This window comes from Maylandia zebra, linkage group LG23 (assembly GCF_041146795.1).
Source record: "Maylandia zebra isolate NMK-2024a linkage group LG23, Mzebra_GT3a, whole genome shotgun sequence".
NCBI lineage: Eukaryota > Metazoa > Chordata > Actinopteri > Cichliformes > Cichlidae > Maylandia > Maylandia zebra.
The window spans coordinates 29,028,058-29,048,954 of NC_135188.1; the positions used below are offsets into that span (position 1 = coordinate 29,028,058).

Genomic DNA, 20,897 nt, shown 5'->3' on the forward strand with positions numbered 1-20,897 from the left:
TTTTTATTGTTATTATTATTTGATTTTTTTTTTTCTCCTGAGAATAATTTTATCTCTGATTCAACATTGTCCCAGATTGTGGCGCACGTCATGGCACTGAAATCATTTTTATGCTGGGAAAAGAAGCTTTTCTGAAATGATTGATTTGGAAATGTAGTTTTCTTGTTTGGTGTTCCTGACAGTGTCCTTGGGGTAGAGCACTTACACTTGGCTGAGTTACACACACGCTCAGTGAAATCAAGCAATCGAGAGACTGATAGTGTGAATGCAATAAAATAATTGGTTTATTGGTTTATTCACTGGAGGCAAAAGTTATGAAAAAGGCTGGTGACAGCACTGGAGCTATTATTTATTTATTTTGGAAAATGATCCTTTATCCTGAGAATTTAGAAAGATTAATGCCTTTCTCATGTGAAAATCAGGATAATATTTGGGCATTAAGACTGGAGGCTGGTGAAAACAAGTAGTCAAAAGCACATAGTGCCTGTCCAAAAAACCCCTTACAGCATGCAACTACCCTGCAAACGTTATTACTGGACTCAGAAACGTTATCTCCTCTACCCTGTTTAGTTTTTGGCTAGGAGGAACTAATCATCTGGTGTCATACTATGTTCATTTTAATTACCCAGAATACTCCAAAAAGTTTGTGCCTCAGTGTTCAACACACATAGAGCCACTGAGAGTGGATTTAAGAAAGCAAACCAACTCAAAGCCATTATAAACCAGGACATTTGCACAGGTAGAGGACAGTCCTATGAAAGAGTCAAATGCACTTGGAGGTAATGTCTGTATGCAGATATTATTTTATTAGAACAAGAGTTAGTGCAGTTCTAATTAAGTTGAAAGTCAATATTTGGTGTAAGTAGTCTTCAGGAATAGTTCTCCAGGCTTCTTGAAGGACATTCAGAGCTCTTCTTTGGATGTTTCTGCCTTTTGTTCTGTTCTCTGTCAACATGATCCCACACTGCTTCAATAATGTTGATGTAAATGTAAATGGCCTGCATTTGTATAGCGCTTTTCTAGTCCATAGGACCCCAAAGCGCTTTACACTACATTCAGTCATCCACCCATTCACACACACATTCACACACTGGCGATAGCAAGCTACATTGTAGCCACAGCTGCCCTGGGGCGCACTGACAGAGGCGAGGCTGCCAGACACAGGCGCCACCGGGCCCTCTGACCACCACCAGTAGGCAAACACGGGGTTAGTATCTTGTCCAAGGATATTTGGCATGCAGCCAGGATGCAGCCTGGGATCGAACCACCGACCTTCTGATTAGTGGCTGACCTGCTCTGCCACCTGAGCTACAGTGCTCCACTGTGTGTGTTTTTCTATCCAGGTATGATTTTACTGCATTGGCAGTGTGCTTGGGATCAATAACATGATGAAAAATAAAGCTGTTACCAATCAGGTGCTTTCCAGTTAGTATTACATGGTGCATCATAATCCGATGGTACTTTTTCTGCATTTAGAAATCTATCAGTTTTAACAAGGTCTGCAACACTGACTGGAATACAGATCAAACCATGATGGAGCCTCCTCCGTGTTCCAGTTATAGAACAGTCTGTCCAGCTTCTACCTCTAACCAACTCCGGGGCGATCGTGGCTCAAGAATTGGCAGTTCGTCCTGTAATCGGAAAGTTGCCGATTCGAGCCCCGGCTCAGACAGTCTCGGTCGTTGTGTCCTTGGGCAAGACACTTCACCTACTGGTGATGGCCAGAGGGGTCGATGGCGAGATATGGCAGCCTTGCTTCTGTCAGTCTGCCCCAGGGCAGCTGTGGCTACAACTGTAGCTGCCTCCACCAGTGTGTGAGAGTGAATGAATAGCGCTATATAAATGCAATCCATTATTATTAACCAGCACTTCTCACATTCCTGTCCACAAACCTGAGCATCAAGCAGAATTTTCCTTTCCCACGTTTTGGCCTGCAGTGGTTAAGTTTGTCTTAAAAGTAAAAGATCATCTTGTTATATTATTACATTTTCCTGAGTCTGATTTGTAGAGGAGTTGTGTTTGAAAATCCCATTTGTTGTCTTGTTTACATTTAATCAAAAAGGACTCTTGAGAGTTCATATCTCACAGCTACATCATAGGCGTAACTCTGAAGTGCAGGTAAACTCAGACTTGTATTTTGTGTTCTGCTTCATAGAGCTGGTACAGTCCAATCCTGGATTTGGCTCCGTATTGTGTTTACTTTAATAATGATGGTCAGATGTTGCATCGGATACATATTACATTACTTTTTGGGATCAGAAGCAGATGTGGAGAACATTCACACAATCCCTGCTTAAGGCAGAAAAGTACAGCACTGTGCTCTCTTCCCACCTTGCAAACTGTGTGGATGAGCCAGTTTTCAAGTTTGCAGTATTCACTCACCGGCCAATTTGTTAGGTACACCTCGCTAATGCTGGGTTAAACCTCCTAAAGTCTTCAGAGCTCTCTGAATTTGTCATGTCACAGATTCAACAAGGTGCTGGACGCACTCCTCTGAGATTTTTATCCATGTTGACATGACATCATCACACAGTTGATGCAGATTTGATGTGAATCTCCTGTTCCACCCAATCTCCTGTTTCTGTTCCTCCCAAAGGTGCTTTATTGGATTGAGATCTGGTGACTGTGGAAGTCATTTGAGTTCAGTGAACTCATTGTCATGTTTTAGAAACCAGTTTGAGATGACTGAGATGGTACATTGTGGTCATAAAGGGACGGACACGGTCAGCAACTAAACTCAGTTAGGTTCAGCTGCTGCCAAGGACTAGAAGTGTGCCAAGAAAAACATATTTTTTAAATGTTTTTTTTTTCAGTTCATTAGCTCTAAAAAAGAGCATTTGGGTTATTAAAATCTCCAGAGTAAAAGTGGAATAAATGTAGTCAAGTTTATATAATTTCTAATCTATGCACATTTGGCATAACCAGTAAAATTTAGTTAAAAGGATTTTCCAAATTTTGCTGACTTTCCAAAATAAGGTTTACAGCTTGTAGCAGATATTTGGAATATATATCTAACTTCATTAATGGGTCCATCCATGGTGCCATCACCGTGATCAGTGTTTCTGACTCTCCCCACTGGTGCACTGAAACAAATAACATTATGCAAACAGTAAGAAGAAAGAAAATGTTCATCCATCCATCCATCCATCCATCCATCCATCCATTTTCATCCGCTTTGTCCGGGGCCGGGTCGCGGGGGCAGCAGCCTAAGCAAAGAGGCCCAGACCTCCCTCTCCCCAGCCACCTCCTCCAGCTTATCCGGGGGAATACCAAGGCGTTCCCAGGCCAGCCGAGAGATATAATCTCTCCAGCGTGTCCTGGGTCTGCCCCGGGGCCTCCTCCCGGTGGGACATGCCTGGAACACCTCACCCAGGAGGCGCCCAGGGGGCATCCTTGTCAGATGCCCGAACCACCTCAGCTGGCTCCTTTCGATGTGGAGCAGCAGCTGCTCTACTCTGAGCCCCTGTTGAAAGAAAAGAAAATGTTCAGTGTCTTTATATTCAATATTTATATTATAAAATTATTTAGATTTACAGTGGGGCAAAAAAGTATTTAGTCAGCCACCGATTGTGCAAGTTCCCCCACCTAAAATGATGACAGAGGTCAGTAATTTGCACCAGAGGTACACTTCAACTGTGAGAGACAGAATGTGAAAAAAAAAATCCATGAATTCACATGGTAGGATTTGTAAAGAATTTATTTGTAAATCAGGGTGGAAAATAAGTATTTGGTCAATAACAAAAATACAACTCAATACTTTGTAACATAACCTTTGTTGGCAATAACAGAGGTCAAACGTTTACTATAGGTCTTTACCAGGTTTGCACACACAGTAGCTGGTATTTTGGCCCATTCCTCCATGCAGATCTTCTCGAGAGCAGTGATGTTTTGGGGCTGTCGCCGAGCAACACGGACTTTCAACTCCCGCCACAGATTTTCTATGGGGTTGAGGTCTGGAGACTGGCTAGGCCACTCCAGGACTTTCAAATGCTTCTTACGGAGCCACTCCTTTGTTGCCCGGGCGGTGTGTTTTGGATCATTGTCATGTTGGAAGACCCAGCCTCGTTTCATCTTCAAAGTTCTCACTGATGGAAGGAGGTTTTGGCTCAAAATCTCACGATACATGGCCCCATTCATTCTGTCCTTAACACGGATCAGTCGTCCTGTCCCCTTGGCAGAAAAACAGCCCCATAGCATGATGTTTCCACCCCCATGCTTCACAGTAGGTATGGTGTTCTTGGGATGCAACTCAGTATTCTTCGTCCTCCAAACACGACGAGTTGAGTTTATACCAAAAAGTTCTACTTTGGTTTCATCTGACCACATGACATTCTCCCAGTCCTCTGCTGTATCATCCATGTGCTCTCTGGCAAACTTCAGACGGGCCTGGACATGCACTGGCTTCAGCAGCGGAACACGTCTGGCACTGCGGGATTTGATTCCCTGCCGTTGTAGTGTGTTACTGATGGTGACCTTTGTTACTTTGGTCCCAGCTCTCTGCAGGTCATTCACCAGGTCCCCCCGTGTGGTTCTGGGATCTTTGCTCACCGTTCTCATGATCATTTTGACCCCACGGGATGAGATCTTGCGTGGAGCCCCAGATCGAGGGAGATTATCAGTGGTCTTGTATGTCTTCCATTTTCTGATGATTGCTCCCACAGTTGATTTTTTCACACCAAGCTGCTTGCCTATTGTAGATTCACTCTTCCCAGTCTGGTGCAGGTCTACAATACTTTTCCTGGTGTCCTTCGACAGCTCTTTGGTCTTGGCCATGGCGGAGTTTGGAGTCTGACTGTTTGAGGCTGTGGACAGGTGTCTTTTATACAGATGATGAGTTCAAACAGGTGCCATTCATACAGGTAACGAGTGGGGGACAGAAAAGCTTCTTACAGAAGACGTTACAGGTCTGTGAGAGCCAGAGATTTTCCATGTTTGAGGTGACCAAATACTTATTTTCCACCCTGATTTACGAATAAATTCTTTACAAATCCTACCATGTGAATTCATGGATTTTTTTTTCACATTCTGTCTCTCACAGTTGAAGTGTACCTCTGGTGCAAATTACTGACCTCTGTCATCATTTTAAGTGGGGGAACTTGCACAATCGGTGGCTGACTAAATACTTTTTTGCCCCACTGTATATGCATCTCTTTGGTTTGCATCATTGTAGTAATCCTCTCTTCCATCCGTATGTTGCAGTACATTTTACACTCATGACAGTCTGCTGATGTTGGGTTTTTCACTTCTGAGGGTAATGTGAGGTGTTACTTGTAGAAGTCAGCCACCCTGAGTGCAGCAGAGTGATTTTACTGGAGTCAAATAATGTACAAAAAATGACTTTAAGGGCAGATGTGGATGCAAATTTCATATGATGACCCATATGATGACATGTGATGACACACACATCCAAGATGACTCTTGGATGTTATAACAGATGTGAGAGGAGCAGTACATGCCGTCGCACCTCTAGGTTGCAGGCAGCCATCTGCTACAGTATATTATAGAACCTAAAAAAGGAAAAGCTAAAGCTACCCGGATGTCAGAGCCAGCTATAAACCACTGGCCTTGGTATGAGCAACATATCAAAGCAGTTTGGAGACAAAGGGATGGATGTTATCAAATGAACTTATCCAAATAGATGAAAAGGACTTAACTTTATATTGTAAGTTATATGTTTTTTATTTATTGCAGTTTTGGGGAAGTTAAACTGATTCCTTGCATTATGACAAAAAAAATTTATATTGAAGAAAAGCAAAGTTTTTGTTTGTATATGCTGTCCACTGAAGCTCTTACAAAGAAAATCTAAATCAACAAAAATGACTTCCAATTATTGCTAATCAATAATAATTTATCTTGTTTTTCTGTTTAATGAGCAGTGGCAATTCATCTGTGGGCAAAAGATATATCACCAGCAAGTGGAAGAGGTCAGTAGAGGGAGCAGAAAGCGTCGCAGTTAGGATCCTCTCACACCTAATTATTAATGTATTTTTTTTTTACTTTGTTTGGCATCAGATTAGTACAGTGGCACTGTGAAGCAAAACACTACAACAAACAAAAAGTAGCAAAACAGGAAAAACAAAAAAAGGGTGTTTTTTCTCTGTAGAAATATTATATGACATTTTTTTGTATTTGCTGAATAGACAGATCTCCCGAATTTTAGTACATCTGTTACACCTATTGATGACACGAGCGTGTACAAAACTTTGGTAGTGTAACTAAATTTTCTGGTTCCAGTGGTGTGAAAAAAACATTTCACTCCACTCTAAATTAAAACACACACATACACAAACTTGTTTAGATGGAAGAAGCTTCTCAGTTTAATAGGCTGACAGTCAGACACACTGATATAGATGAGGGTTATTTAAAGCACATATCCTGATGCTTGAGCTACAGTTACCATGACAACCTGTTTGTGTGAGCATGTGTATGCACGAGTCCTCCACATGAACCCTGCTAACTTACTTTCTTTTCTGAAAAGGATGCTGATCAGACTAAAAACTGCTTCTTGGGTCTCACTAATTCACTTGTTGCTGTTCTGCTGCTCTCATTAGGAAAAATAGACACAGGACAAGCTTTCTACTATTAACCTTTTCTTGTTTGTGAACTTTGTTTAATGAACTTTTGCCGGCTTGTGTTGATGCCCCACACTGAGAATATCTTGCAGTGGGGTTAGTCTAGCCATTCATAAATGTTCGCTATTGTTTTAGTGTGGAAGGGGACATTCTGGCGACCATGCATAACTTTAACTAAAGGTTTCTATTTAGTTATGAATGGCTATAAATTTAAACATTTGCTATGTGGATTGTTTACTCTGCAACAGACGAGCAACCTTTCCAAGGTTAACCCCACCTTTCACCCTGTGGTAGCTGCTATAGGCTCCAGCCCCCCCACAACCCTGTATTTGGATAAGAAGAAGGAGGGATTGGATGGATGGCGTTAAGAGACTTTTTTAGGTCGTTGTTGGTGCATGGTGGTGCTGTGGTGGTTCTCCATATTCTCCTCATGCCTTTGTGGCTTCTCTCTGGCTTCCTCCCACATTCCAAAGACTTGGGTTAGGTTAACTGCTGATTTTAAATTGGTTGTAGGTTTGAGCATGAATCTGGCTTTCTGTGTTAGTCCTGTGACAGACTGGTGACATGCCTCTCTTGCCCTGTGAGACACCCACAACACTAAAAATATACAAGTTTGTCTAGTATGATCACCTGTCAGTCACATGAGCGTGTTTCACTCAAACCTGTAGAGAAAGTCATGTACTTCACATAGCTGCACATCCTCTACACCAGGGGTCCCCAATCCCAGTCCACGAGGGCCGGTGTCCCTGCAGGTTTTTGATCTCATCCTGGATCAACACACCTGAATCACATGATTAGTTCATTACCAAGCCTCTGGAGAACTTCAAGACATGTTGAGGAGGTAATTTACCCATTTAAATCAGCTGCGATGGATGAAGGACACATCTAAAACCTGCAGGGACACCGGCCCTCGTGGACTGGGATTGGGGACCCCTGCTCTACACCTTTGTACACTTTTGATGTTGTACATTCAGGAAACGTACAATGGCCTCTTTTACACTTGTACCTACTTAGCTCAACTCGACTCGATTGTACTTAACCCTTTTTTAAATTCGGTTTCAACAGTTTTCCACTACAATTGAGTACCATCTCACTGTCACGATCTTGGGTCTTTTGACCCAGTGTTTTGAGTTAATATATATATATATATATATATATATATATATATATATATATATATATATATATATATATATATATATATATATATATATATTGATGTTTATGTTTTTTAATTATGCCTAGGTTGCTATTATAGTTCATTGTGATTCCCCGTGTGTCTTCAACCCCTGTGTTTAAGTCTCCCTTGTCCTTCATGTGTTTCATGCCTGCGTCTCATTATGTTTCCTGTTTTATTTTGAAGAGGTGTCAAATACTGAGCTTCAGTAAAGATTCAATTTGGAGTTATTTAAATTTCCTATCACCTTAAATCTTCACTCAAAGACAAGTATCTTTGACAGTGTATATATAGTATATATATATATATTGTATAGTGTATATTATGTATAAGAGACAAATATTGTTATTTTAATATGTTGGCATTACTAAATTTGGCTCAATGCTTACATATATGTGTAAAAACAAAATGTACGAGCTGTGAAAACTGTTTCTGATAGAATGAAGAGTAGACTTATATATTAAATATTCCTTTATTGGGTGAGAAAATCATACCAAGTCATACAAAACAGATATAAGAGCCTTAAACAGGCTGACTTCTGCTAAATGGGTCAAACTGGGCAGATAGTATACAAACACATAACATCCTTATAGAATATGATGTAACACTATAGATCAACTTACCTCAGAATATATAAAGCATATAAACAATTACAACAATATGATGCAACAAGCACAGCAGTACTACTAATCCAAAATACTCAAAGCTTCATAGAACTGAAACAAACATGGCAGCATCACTGACTTTCACCCTGTTCTGTTTGTGGATATTATCCATAAAATCATCACATTCTCAGTAAGATTAAGGTCAGCTATTGAACCGTGTATATTATAAAGTAAAGATTTTAAAACCAAGTTGATGCTGAGAGTACTCATATCACTAATGTCACATAACTTTGCCGACATGTGGCCAACAGTAATGTTTTAATGTTCTTCATTATTAAACATTTGCACATAAATATGTGACATAATATTCAGTGCTTACTTTTAAAGGTTTACTCTTCAGCCGCTTCACTTCAGCCGTTCGCCTTTTTATCCTCCTGAGGCAGCATTTGTAGGCCGATTACATCACAGCAACGCGACGAAGGCTGTCCAAATTCGTAGACTCCTTCAAATGCGGCCAACAAATGCATCTTTCAGTTCACCAGATTTGAAGGATGGGTCAGGTATATCCTTCGTGGCTCACCATATCCCAGAACACGGCCCAGCCAATTCCAACAATAGCGACAGTTACTTTGTTTTAATATTAATCGTATTACTTTTTCTGGGTCACAAAATAAACTTTTAAGACATTTTCAGGCGAGAATGTAGCTGTGTAAACTTTAAATATCTGCTCGGTTTATCAAGACATCACATATTTGTAAAAGTGCTACGACATTTTCAGAGACATCTGTTATCCAGCAGCTCGATAGCTAGCCGGGAGCTTGAGGGTCACTAGAGCTGCTGAGAACGGCAAACTCCCGGCACATCGTTTTCAAAGCCCCCATTACTCAGATTAAACATGATATATAAGTCACTTAGATAACTTAAAAATGTTATTGTTTGGCTTTTTTCAGTGTTTTATTTGTTCATGAGTTAATCGGTTTGGCTGAGATTACAGCTGAACAAACGTCGAATGGAAAACTGATTAAACAGAAGTGTGATCAAGAATTTACGCCAGTGTCCTGTTATATTTTAGATAGCAAGGAGCAGACAGCTGAGTTTATGAAACTCCACTGAGACAGGTGGTGATGCAAATCTGAAGGCAAGACTGTCCAATTTCACCACAGCCGCTCAATTCCAGCCTACCCAGCCTTCGGAGGACCCGGCCCACGTAGGCCACAAAGGCCGGGTCCTCAGGAGGATACAGCCTATGAATCTGGACACAGCTTCAATGTGCACGGGGTCGTTATAGCAACATGGCTAAAAGTCCAGTGACTTGTTTGTATGCCACAAACACAACAATGGAGGACGTTGAGGTGGCTGCATACCTACTGCTCGGTCTATGACATCTTGTCAGACTCAGGAACCATGTTGCCAGGTTTCAGAAATTGTGCATATGATTGTTGTTAAGGAGTCACTCTCATGACTCAAAGAGTGACACCACTGACAGGCCAATCGGGGGCATGCAGTCTGCTGACATCACATTTTCAGGTTGATTCAGATCGCTTTGAACCCAGGCCGAGCAGGTACTAAAAAAGTACCTGGTACCAGGTTCTACTACCTAATGTAAAATCCTAAAAACCAAGTCGGGTCAAGCAGAGCCGAGTAGGTACTAGTAGAAGCGAGACAAATGTGATATGACTCAGTCTTTGAGTGCAGAAGTGTAAAGACTTAGAGAGTGCGTCCCATCCCAGAGTCCTACTGCAAGAAACTTATAAATAATTGGAAGATGCTGCCCACAGATTCTGTCCATTATGATATTATTCCCATGGAAATGACCCAACCTCTGCAAACGGTGCTATGTAAAAATCAGCTGCTAAACCTGTTAAAATGTGGGCTGGTTCTTCAAATAACAAGTGGCTCTGTACCAGCACTGTGTTGATGACAAAGAGTGAGTAGACTGGTAGGGAGTGTTTTTTTTTTTTAAATGAAACATTTCATAGGGGACCTAATTACTATGATAACTAAAGTAGTCCAGTCTTTTATCAGAATACCAAGAAATGTGATGCTGTTTTTCACCCAATCCTGTGTTTGCTAGAGGGATATCTCAAATATCTGCCAGTGCATAGATGGCCTTGGTACACCAAGCCAAAGAACAATTGATTTGCTACTGGTGTTTCAGATTGAGATCTGGGATTTCTGCCATCAGATGAAGTTTTAGCCTTACCTGCAAACCTTACAAAAGAAATCTGTGCATGCACTTGCAGTGGCAGGAAGACAGAGTCTGGATGTTTTCTGTTAGTAGAACAAATGAAGAGTTTTGGTCTTTTTTCTGCAGTGAAAATGCACAATTGGAATTACATAACGGTCGCTAGTTGTCTTTAAAAAAAACAACAACTAGTACATTGCTTACATTTTCTTTTCTAGTCTTTTGATTTCAAACTTTCTCGTCTTGCTACTTGTCTTGTGCACCGTTTCATCAAAGTTGGCCCACTTCTCCAAAAACTTCCCAGCGAGGAGAGATAATGATGGCAGAACTCTGGCTGCCTCTAGGCAATGGTGTGCAACCATATACACATACACACACTGGGTGCCAAAACCACACATGGCATATTTGCTCTTAACAACCCTTCAGGGAAAACACACACACACACACATGATGAGGTAAACTGATGCAATCTAACTGAAAGTGTCGATTCAGCAGAAAAAAATGCACTGACAAGAAATAAAGTATCATCCACCGTTTCCATGTTTCCACAGCGTGTGTGAGATAGCAGATAGGAACTGGTGATAGTTTTCCGCTGCCATCACACTACTTCCATAAACATTTTTCGTCAGTCTTGCTGTCTGATTGCCATGGTAACCTCTACACCTGTCATGTGCAGACACACACACACCAACACGGTCACAGCCCCAAATTAGTTCAAGCCTTCCTGGTCGAAAAACAGCACATGTCGGTGATTTTCTCCTCCAGCAGCAGCTTTCGCTCTTTTTAGACTTTCACAAACATCCTGTTTTCTTCGTGTAATTATGACAATTTCCGAATTGTAAATGCACACCTAAATTTTGTCACTGCGAGGAAGAAACACACCCACAAAGCTAATTATAGCATGTGTGAGGACATCTTGTCCTCTGATCTCACCCCCTCTTAAAAATTATAAACAGCAGCTGTTGGTGATGAGCCTCCTGCATACTTATCTCCACTGCACGAGTCATTCAGGGAGTTTAATGTACTTCATGTTCTCAGAGAAACCTTAGATCTAAATGCAAAGGCAGAATAATTATTGCCTGTCATGGTTTACTTTAAACTGGCTTTCCCTTTGTTTGATTCGATGAAATGAACCTGAAAATGTTTTCTTACATTTGAAACTATGAATGGAGAGAGAGGTGTGGCTGTGACACAGTGATGAATGAAGTCATAAGGGAGGCTGAATGAAGTACTCTTCCTGATTGAACCTTTGCTAAGCTACATTAAATATCTTAAGCCCACAGTTCCAAAAGAAGTAGATTAAATAATGACAGGCACAAAATCCTTCTTTTAAGTTTTACAGTAATGATAAGTATACAGGATTAGTTCGTGCTCTAGTTTAAGCTCATTCATGCGTACTCCCTCTGAGTATTTGCTATGTGACTTGAAAGCGGCGTATAGCAGGGGCTAAGCGGTTAGCATTTTAAAAGAGCAGTTGTTTCGCTGGGTAGATGCAGTAACGTGATCTCTGGTTTGGATTTCTGATGTTGTGCTTCATCAGGGGACATTGTTATGCAATTATTGTGCTGTTGAATTTAGCCATGTTAGCACTGTAATGCTGTTTTTTCTTTCTCTAAAATTACAATAATATTTTCTTAAAAAGAATATTTTTACAAATTTTAACATTTATTTTCATGCAATCTAATCTGATGCTTTATTTATTCAGAAATGTATTTATAAACCTGCACAGGTTTTTATGTTTTTTTCTTCAGTGTGAAGCACATTGAGTTTACATTTAATAAAAATTGCCATTGCAAAACAGACTCAACAATTAACAATTTATAGATAGAAATATGCTTTCAGTCTTTAATGAAACTGGAATGCATTTCATTAACCATGTGCAAAAATAGACACGTAACATTTGCATCTACTCTCCTCTCTTTTTCCATTCGAATTACTTTCTATTAAAAGCTTCATTCTATCTTTGTGTTTATTTTATGTTAAACTCTGACTTCATTATTTTTGACAAGTGCAGCATAGCTCAGTAAACAGTAGTTTATTTTTTCATGTAGCATTTAGCTGCACTGAATACTAACAAAAGAACTGTATACGTTAATCTGTTTTTACATATAGCCTACAACAAAATTCCCTGCTAGTCCGGTATTATATAAGTGCAGCTCTGTGTTTGGTGTTTGACTGTGAAAAAAAAAAGCAAAAAAGTTGTTCAACACTGGGGATAAAATTCACAAAAATAATTGGAGAAAAGAACAAAAGAAATCACATAAAATAAATAGACAAAATAGTCATAATAATCTTTTTAATATCTCGCATGATGTTTGCATGCCTTAATCTTACATTTTACATAATTTAAATCTCATCATACACTATAAACAGATCCCTAAACCCTCCTCTGTGCATCTATAAACCTTCTGCACTAGTACTTAACATTTGATACTTTATTCATACCTGATGACACATAAGTCAGTATTTTTCTACTTGAATTTATTTAGTTGTCAGCTGTCTCTATTTTTGCCATTATTTTTCTCAGGTTATTATTAATATATGAATGAGGCGGCCTTTTTTATATGTTTACATGAGATTACAGTAGATTGTTACGTAACCCCTTGCACGTGCTCGTTAAAGTGAAGCAGCCTGGTGATTCATTGCACACATGGATAACTAAATGGCAGAAAGTCAGAGCAGGGAATGAAGTGTTACGTAACATGAATCAAGCACACACATGTGTATGATCAAGTAAACTGGGCGAAAAAATCCATCATTCATTCACTGAAGATTTGGCATGTTCGTGTGTGTATGATTTGGTGTATTAGTGTGCGATCACGCGAGCACATCCAACTCTGACTGGCAGATTGCTTGCAGTGAAATGTCAGCTTCCCACACCCTGCAACATGCTGTGCTGTGTGCGTGTGTGTGTGTGAGTGCTTCATTCACAAGAGCACGCGATAGAGTGACAGGCAGACAGACAGATGGGAGGAGGGCTGCAGAGACAGTAGGGAGGGAAAAATCAATACATAATTTCAAAACAAGTTCACTTTTTCATCATATTTAACTGATACTCTGATGCGGTATGGATTAATGCATGACACGGATCTATTCCTCATTAAACTCAAAGAGCCAGTAATAATAAAAAAGGGTTGAAAATTTCTGCAAATCCTGCCCTGATCGACTGAATGAGCTCACAACAAATTTGCCTTTTTCTAGAACAGTACTGCAGTCACATGTATAAGCTTCTTTTTCATATTCGAGGCTGATAAAATACATTGACGTACTCTCATCAGCCACTCTAATATCTACACTTTCCTACCGCTACTGTCAGAGCTGCTTTAAATCTTCATGGCACAGATTCAACAAGGTGCTGGAAAACTTCCTCAGAGACTTTGATCCATGTTGACATAACAGCATCACAGTTGGTGCAGAATTTTTCATCTTGAAAACTGCAGCAGACCAGGCATCATTTTTACGGTCTGTTTTTTCCAGTTTTGGTGAGCCTGTGTGGAATGTAGTCTGTGGTGTTTCGTTTTATAGCCCATCTGCTTCAAGGCAGGATGTGTTCTGCATTCAGAGATGCTCTTCTGCATCCTTGGTTGTAAAAAGTGGGTGTTTCAGTTACTCAGTTACTGCTAAATTCTTATCAGATGTTTGGCCCCTCTCTCCTGCCATCAACCCCCCCCCTCCCCCCAACACACACACACACACTTTGGGAACCACTGCTCTAGAGGGAGGGAAAATCCCAGCAGATCCAGAAGTTTGAATTCTCAAACCAGCCCCTCCAACAACACCAACAACCATACCAAGTTCAAAGTCACTTAAATCACCTTTCTTCCCATTCTAAACTTCAGGAGGTTGTCTTGACCTAGCTAAATGTCACAGCAGTGTCACACCAATGTGACTGGTTGATAATGAGTAGCTGAAAAGGTATATATATAAAAGGATTATATACCTATAAAGGTATATAAAAGGAAAAAAATCATCAAGGCTCAGCTTATCTCAGTGATCACAAAATACACAGAGGATGCCACACCTGAGTTTCAGTTACCAATTAACGTTAGTATATTTAAACTAAAGGTGGGGAGGCCTGGCAACAAAGAAACAAAAAGGTGTAAGGTGAAATTCCACACAATGGGCCGCAGGACCCACAACTTCCTTCCTGAGAATAATGAGCTCAGAAAACAAAAATAACCAATAAAGCTTTCAACCTGGAAGGAAAGGAAAAAAAATCTTTACAAGGAAGCAGGGAAACGAGAGTGCGGCAGAAATGAAGAAAAGGGTGGGTAGCAGTTACTGTCACTGTTATTAAGTGAGAGAAATACAATGTTAGCGAATGACTCCAATAACCACACAAGCAAATGGATCGATCTATGTGTTTCAATCTTCAGATGAATCCCATGATTGTGCCGAAAAGTTTGACCACATGGTACATAAAAGAAGATTAAAGCACAGCAGATGATTATTTAATCAGAGTTAATGATTTATTAACTTTACTATATAAGTTAGTAATAGATTAACTTCCTTAAATCCACACATTGGTAGATGGAATAGAAACAAAGTGAACAGAAAGTTAAACAGTGTGATGACAGATGCTGGTGACATTTTGTTCTTTTGTAATCTCACCATCATGTCCCTAATCCCAGATACACTCAAACTGCTTTAAAGTTGCTGTGAAAACTCATTGTACTGACTCTATTGTCTAGCTTCATATTTACACCTGTCATCTTGCCGTGTCATTACTCACATGGTGAGTGCGTACCTGAGGCTCACGTTGTCAATCCATTTTAATTCCTGTGTGTATGCGTGTGTCCAAGAAATCCATCTGCTCTCCCCTTGTTAAGATCAGCCTCAGAGGGACCCTTGAGCACAAATCCTCCCCTTCTTGCGCTTATTTACCAGACGTAAATGAAGGGAGAAACATCAGCTTCAGTATGCGAGTCCATCTCATGTCTTACAGTCTGTATATTTTTTCGTTATTACATTTGTAAAAAAAAAAAAAATCACAAAAAAACACTGAAAACAAGTTGATTTCTAAAACACCTCTGATGTATAGTGATTGTCCAGTTATAGCTTAGCAACACTAGATTTACTAAACCTGCGCAAATTTGCGTAACTTCCCTAAACCCAACACCTACTAGAATTACTGGCTTTTTTATTTTCTGGTGCAAGTCCTGAGGTGTTAATCACCCCTGCTGAGAGTTTCACAGGTCGTCAGCTCGTTTCTCCTCCAGCTTTTGTTGTGCAAACCACCCATTATCCTTGAGGCCTGGCACATTTGCATTTGCTCACTCAGAGTTGCTCAGATCCAAGCCAAGCCAAACCTCTGTGTTACAACCTTCAGAAATTCCTGCCATATCGATACAAAAGACACACATTCACAATATATGGGTACACAAGTCTGTTTTATTTCAAAGTGTTTCAAACTTTACAGCGTTTGCAGACCCAGTGTTCATCATCCCTGCATTTGGCACAGGTGAATTTCTGACATGTTGCACAGGTAAACCTGCTGCGATTCCTGTTGCAGCTCTCTTGCACCTGGCACTGCGTTGTCTTTCCAGACACTGGCACAGTAGCTGCAGCAGCTTCAGCAGCCTGTGCTAATATTTCCTTGTGCTGCATGAATCGGCAACGAAGTTCCTGAGCTAGAAGACTCAGAAACAATCTTCTTTTGCCTGTCCACCCTGTACATGCCTTGTACAAAATGTAGGCATTCCCCGCCGCCAGGTCCAGCATATTGTAGAAAACTGCTACTGGCCACCTGCGTGTTGCTGCTCTTATGGAATACATCCGCGCAAGTTGAGGAAGTTCACGCCGGACTTTATTCACCGTGCCCAATAACGTTGTTTTGTGCTGCAGCAGTCTGTGCGACAGTGACAGTGAAGTAAAGAAATTGTCCGTTGTGACGTTTCTCCCATCATCCAAAAACGGCTCCATCAGTTTCATGACCATGTTCTCTGCCAGCCTCTGTCCCTTCTGACGACTGGGGTCCTTTCCCAAGTAAGGAGATGCACTGCAGACATATTTGGTGTCCAAGTCTGTGGCCATCCAGAACTTGATCCCAAATTTGTCTGGCTTTGTTGCGTTATACTGTGTGAATGGACAACAAACCTTGGTAGGGAACAGCTGTTCATCTATGGTCATGTGTTCTCCTGGAGTGAAACTCTTAGCACAGTTCTCGTTGAAGCGTGTCCAGATGTCAGAGATCGCCGCAAATTTGTCTGTTTTCACCCGTTCTGCCCGCGTGTCCTTGTCATCAAATCGAAGGTGTTGCATAATTGAAATGAATCTATCTCGGGGCATTGTCTCTTTGATTACTGGCACCAGAAATCTTTCTGACCAGCAATCCACAATGGCACCAACGGGACACATGATTGCTCTTACAAACAGGATTGAAATGAATGCCATCAGTTCATGAACTGACAAATTCCAGTCCGGCTCTGTTCTGTGGGCTTGATGTACCGTACACTCTCTGATGGTGTGCAGCATTCCCACGTCTAACAGGCAAAGGAAGCTTTGGAGCACACTTGTAATTTTACGCTGTCGGAAGATAAACAAATAGAGAATGGTAAATTTACATGAACCTCACTCTAAATGGGTTTATATAAATATCATATGTAATATGACAATGACAAACCTTAGCAGACTCTGTGGGTCCAGCTTGTGCAGTGAAGCACGAGCGATTTGCTCCTGCACTGGGTATTCCATTGTTCTCCTCTACCCACAAATTGCCGTCTTTTGCCGTGTGGCTCAGACAGGGCTTCCCAGTACCACGGGGCTTCTTCCGTGGAGGCATGTTGGGTTCTTGTTCCGTCTCCTTTTCAGATTCTTCTGAGGAGGTATCAGTGGCCTGCTGGACAAATGAAACCTCTCCTCCATCAGAATCTGCTTCGTCCATTTCCTGAAGCAAGGCCCAAGCCTGTTGCGCGGAGAGGTTCTTCCTGCGTGGCAGTGATACGGAGGCCATCCTGATGTGCGTTCTCAGAAATGCGTAGAAGAAATGATTCTCCCTCCTGGCCGGTCTGCTTTTATGCACAGCACTGTGCTGTAGTCAAGTAATGCCACTCCTACACATATACAAATCTCTCCTGGTTGGGGGAGGGTGTTTTGCACAACAAAAGCAGGAGAACAATAGAGCTGAAGGCCTGTGAAAATCTCAGCGGGGTGCTAGCACTAGAATTACTGAGCCTTTTTTCCTGCTGTAAGTCCGTACTACTACATTTACTAACCCTGCGCAAATTTGCGTAAATTCCCTGAACCTAACACCTCCTAGCACCCTGCTTAGAGGCCTTCAGCTCCATTGTAGGGTTGTAACACAGATTTTTCTCTTGCCTTGGATCTGAGCTACTCTGAGTGAACAAATGCAAATGTTCCAGGCCTCAAAGATAATGGGTGGTTTGCACAACAAAAACAGGAGGAGAATCGAGCTGATGACCTGTGAAAATTTCAGCAGGGGACTTCCACCAGAAAATAAAAAAGTCAGTTATTCTAGGAGGTCTTACCGGTAGGTTCAGGGGATTTACGCAAATTTGCGCAGGTTTAATAAATCTAGTAGTAGGGACTTGCACCAGGAATAAAAAGGCTCAGTAATTCTAGTGTTAGCAAGCCTAACTAGGTACAGCAAACCCGTAACTCTTCAGATTTTCCACATGTGCAGTTTTTGTGAATGGGGGACAAGTTTGATCCTCAACATTTCATGCGGTTGAAGGATTCTTGGTTTGGTTTTTCTTTCCAGAACTAAACATATGTGCAAAAAGTATATATACATCTCTGTAATGTGAGCAAGTGTGAGCACCGCTATAAAAGCAGAAGTTTAACACAATTCCAAGGTGAAAAGACATCATCTGTGGTCTTAGAAAAGCAATTGCTTCTGCCTATCTAGGAAGGGTTTGGCTATAAGGCCAAAGACTATCAATCTATAGCGAGAAAGACTGTTTACAAGTGGAAAACTTGGTGGCCATGATCAGACTGTGCAATTCTTAGAGAAACTGCAAAAGATGCAAGAGCTACATCTGAGACTCTACAGGCCTCAGTTAGCATGTGAAAGCGCTTAACAGTATAATTAGAAAAAGACTGAATAAATATGGGTTGTTTGGAAGAATTGGAGAAAGCCTCCTGCTCTAAGAAAGAAATGGCAGCAAAGCTTAAATTTGCAAAGCTGCATCTGAGCAAACCACAAGACTTTGGAAACAATGTCCTTTGAACAGATGAGACTAAAGTGGAAATGTTTGGCCATAATGCACAGCACCATGTATGGCGAAACCCAAATATAACATACCAACACAGTGGAGGAGGAATGATGATTAGGCCTTGTTTAAAGCCAGGGGACCTTAGCACCTTGAGTCACCACGAGCTCCTCTGTATACCAAAGTATTCTAGAGTCAAATGTGAGCCTAACAGCTAAGGCACAGCAGCAAATCTATAGCAGAATGACTGAAAAAGAAAAGAATCAAGGTGTTGTAATGAACCAATCAAAATCCAGACCTCAGCCTTAGTGAAATGCTGTGGTGTTCAACCTTAAGAGAGCTGTGCATAAAAAATTACTGCAAACCTCAATGAATTCCTCTGCAATGATATGAGCGACTGATAAAGACATACAGAAAACAGTGAATTCACATTACTGCTGCTAAAAGTGGCTCTACAAGCTACTAAATCATGGGATGGACTAAACAGTGAACATGGGGGTCCCATGGAAACCTTCTTTTTCCCATAACTGTAGCTACAGAAGCAGTATGCCTTATCTTTTACATCTAAAGTTCACAGTGAGTAAAAACCTGAACTGTGAACACTTCTGGGGCAAACCGACCTCAGAGGTAATTGTCATCTTACTTGCTAAAATTGCTGTACTGTCAGGTCAGGATATTCCTCAAGTTTACTGTGCTGAAGCTGAGCTGTAAGAACAGAAACTTCTGGTCAGCAAATGCCAGCTCAAACTTGGATTTAACCACTCTGTGTTCAGATACCTGGAGTTTGCACACTGTTTCAGTCTCTTATTTAAAGCTTTTTGATGCAGCTCACCATGCCAACACTGCACACCTCCTGCTGTCTTCACAAAGTCAGAATTTTTATTTTGTTTCCCTTTATCTCACTCGCACAACCATGCTAGAGTTACGGACAGTACACCTCAACTATTATGCATGAGACCTTGTTGCTAGGCAACACTGGCCTATGTCAGAATGTCTTTACATGCAAGATCAGACTGTGCTTTTTTTTTTTAAGTAGTATTTTTGCAAAAGTTTTGCAGACCAGTTCGATTGGTGGTTTATCAGAACAGGCATGTGAAGGTGGAGATGAGGATATCTCTGTGTGTGTGTGTGTGTGTGTGTGTGTGTGTGTGTGTGTGTGTGTGTGTGTGTGTGTGTGTGTGTGTGTGTGTGTGTGTGTGTGTATTAATCTTGCTTGCTGGTCATGCACTCTGTTTTAGTATTTTTTCTTTTGCTGCCAAAATTAACCCCACAAACTTTAACATTTCGCTTTTATTAATTCCCCCGATTTACTTTAAATTTGTTTTAAGTATTTCTCACATTCATATCTCACTTACTTTGTTTTTCTTTGCTTTGTCTTTGTTTTGTGTTTTTTATACAGATTTTTTAAAACTTCCAGTGTGGATATTGTGGAATTTTAACCATTTAAATACTGATCATTATTGTAAGGTAATTTGAAGATTATACATTTTTTTATAGAGAAGAAAAACAGAGAGAGATACGTGTATGTGTGGTGTGTGTGTGTGTGTGTGTGTGTGTGTGTGTGTGTGTGCATGTGTGTGTGTGTGTGTGTGTGTGTGTGTGTGTGTGTGTGTGTGTGTGTGTGTGTGTGTGTGTGTGCGTATGTGTATGTAGTGACAGGTGGGGCGGGACAATGTGGTGTTTATATTTTGAACAGTGAAAACTGTCCATCTAATCCTCATGTTACAGTTTTTCTCAGTCGCTTTGGTGCGTTTCTCAGATCAGAATTGAAATTCTCATAACTATTAGTTCAACCTCCACAACACTCAGTCATTTGTGCACATCATAGTAGCAATTTCTCCTCTCTCTGAACAAACTGCAAATGATTTTGGACATGAATCAGTTGCTTCCATACATTTCCCTGCTGCTTTCTGACATTTCCATTTGCTTATGTCATGTCAGTCAAAAGTAATCATACCTATGGATGCTGAATAGTCATTCCCAATAAAACTAATAGTCATACATCCATTGCTTAAGTCATCACACACAAAATTGTTGAACTAGTTATCACATGCCAAATATTGGCCATCTGTCAAGCAAATCCTATACCTTTCTGTATCATTTTTCCTGGAAATGTCTCCGAAATTGAACAATTGATCTCAGGTGAATTACAGCTGTCACTCATGAGGAGGCTCTACCAAATTGGTG

At 40.8% G+C, this 20,897-nt stretch overlaps 1 protein-coding gene across 1 annotated transcript; it reads right to left on the reverse strand.

The window, feature by feature from the left end:
• Positions 1 to 15,945: 15,945 nt before the first annotated feature.
• LOC143415127 (uncharacterized) lies at positions 15,946 to 17,549 on the reverse strand. Its single transcript, XM_076880570.1, has 2 exons — positions 17,162 to 17,549; positions 15,946 to 17,064 (listed from the first exon to the last, which is right to left on the reverse strand). The coding sequence occupies exons 1-2, from the start codon at positions 17,489 to 17,491 to the stop codon at positions 15,946 to 15,948; spliced, it is 1,449 nt and encodes a 482-aa protein (XP_076736685.1). The 5' UTR covers positions 17,492 to 17,549.
• Positions 17,550 to 20,897: the final 3,348 nt, after the last annotated feature.

Coding starts and splice junctions, on each gene's coding strand:
- LOC143415127 (XM_076880570.1), bottom strand. CDS start 17,491: ATGGCCTCCGTATCACTGCCACGCAGGAAGAACCTCTCCGCGCAACAG. Junction 17,065..17,161: donor GACCCACAGAGTCTGCTAAG/GTTTGTCATTGT, acceptor ATCTTCCGACAG/CGTAAAATTACAAGTGTGCT.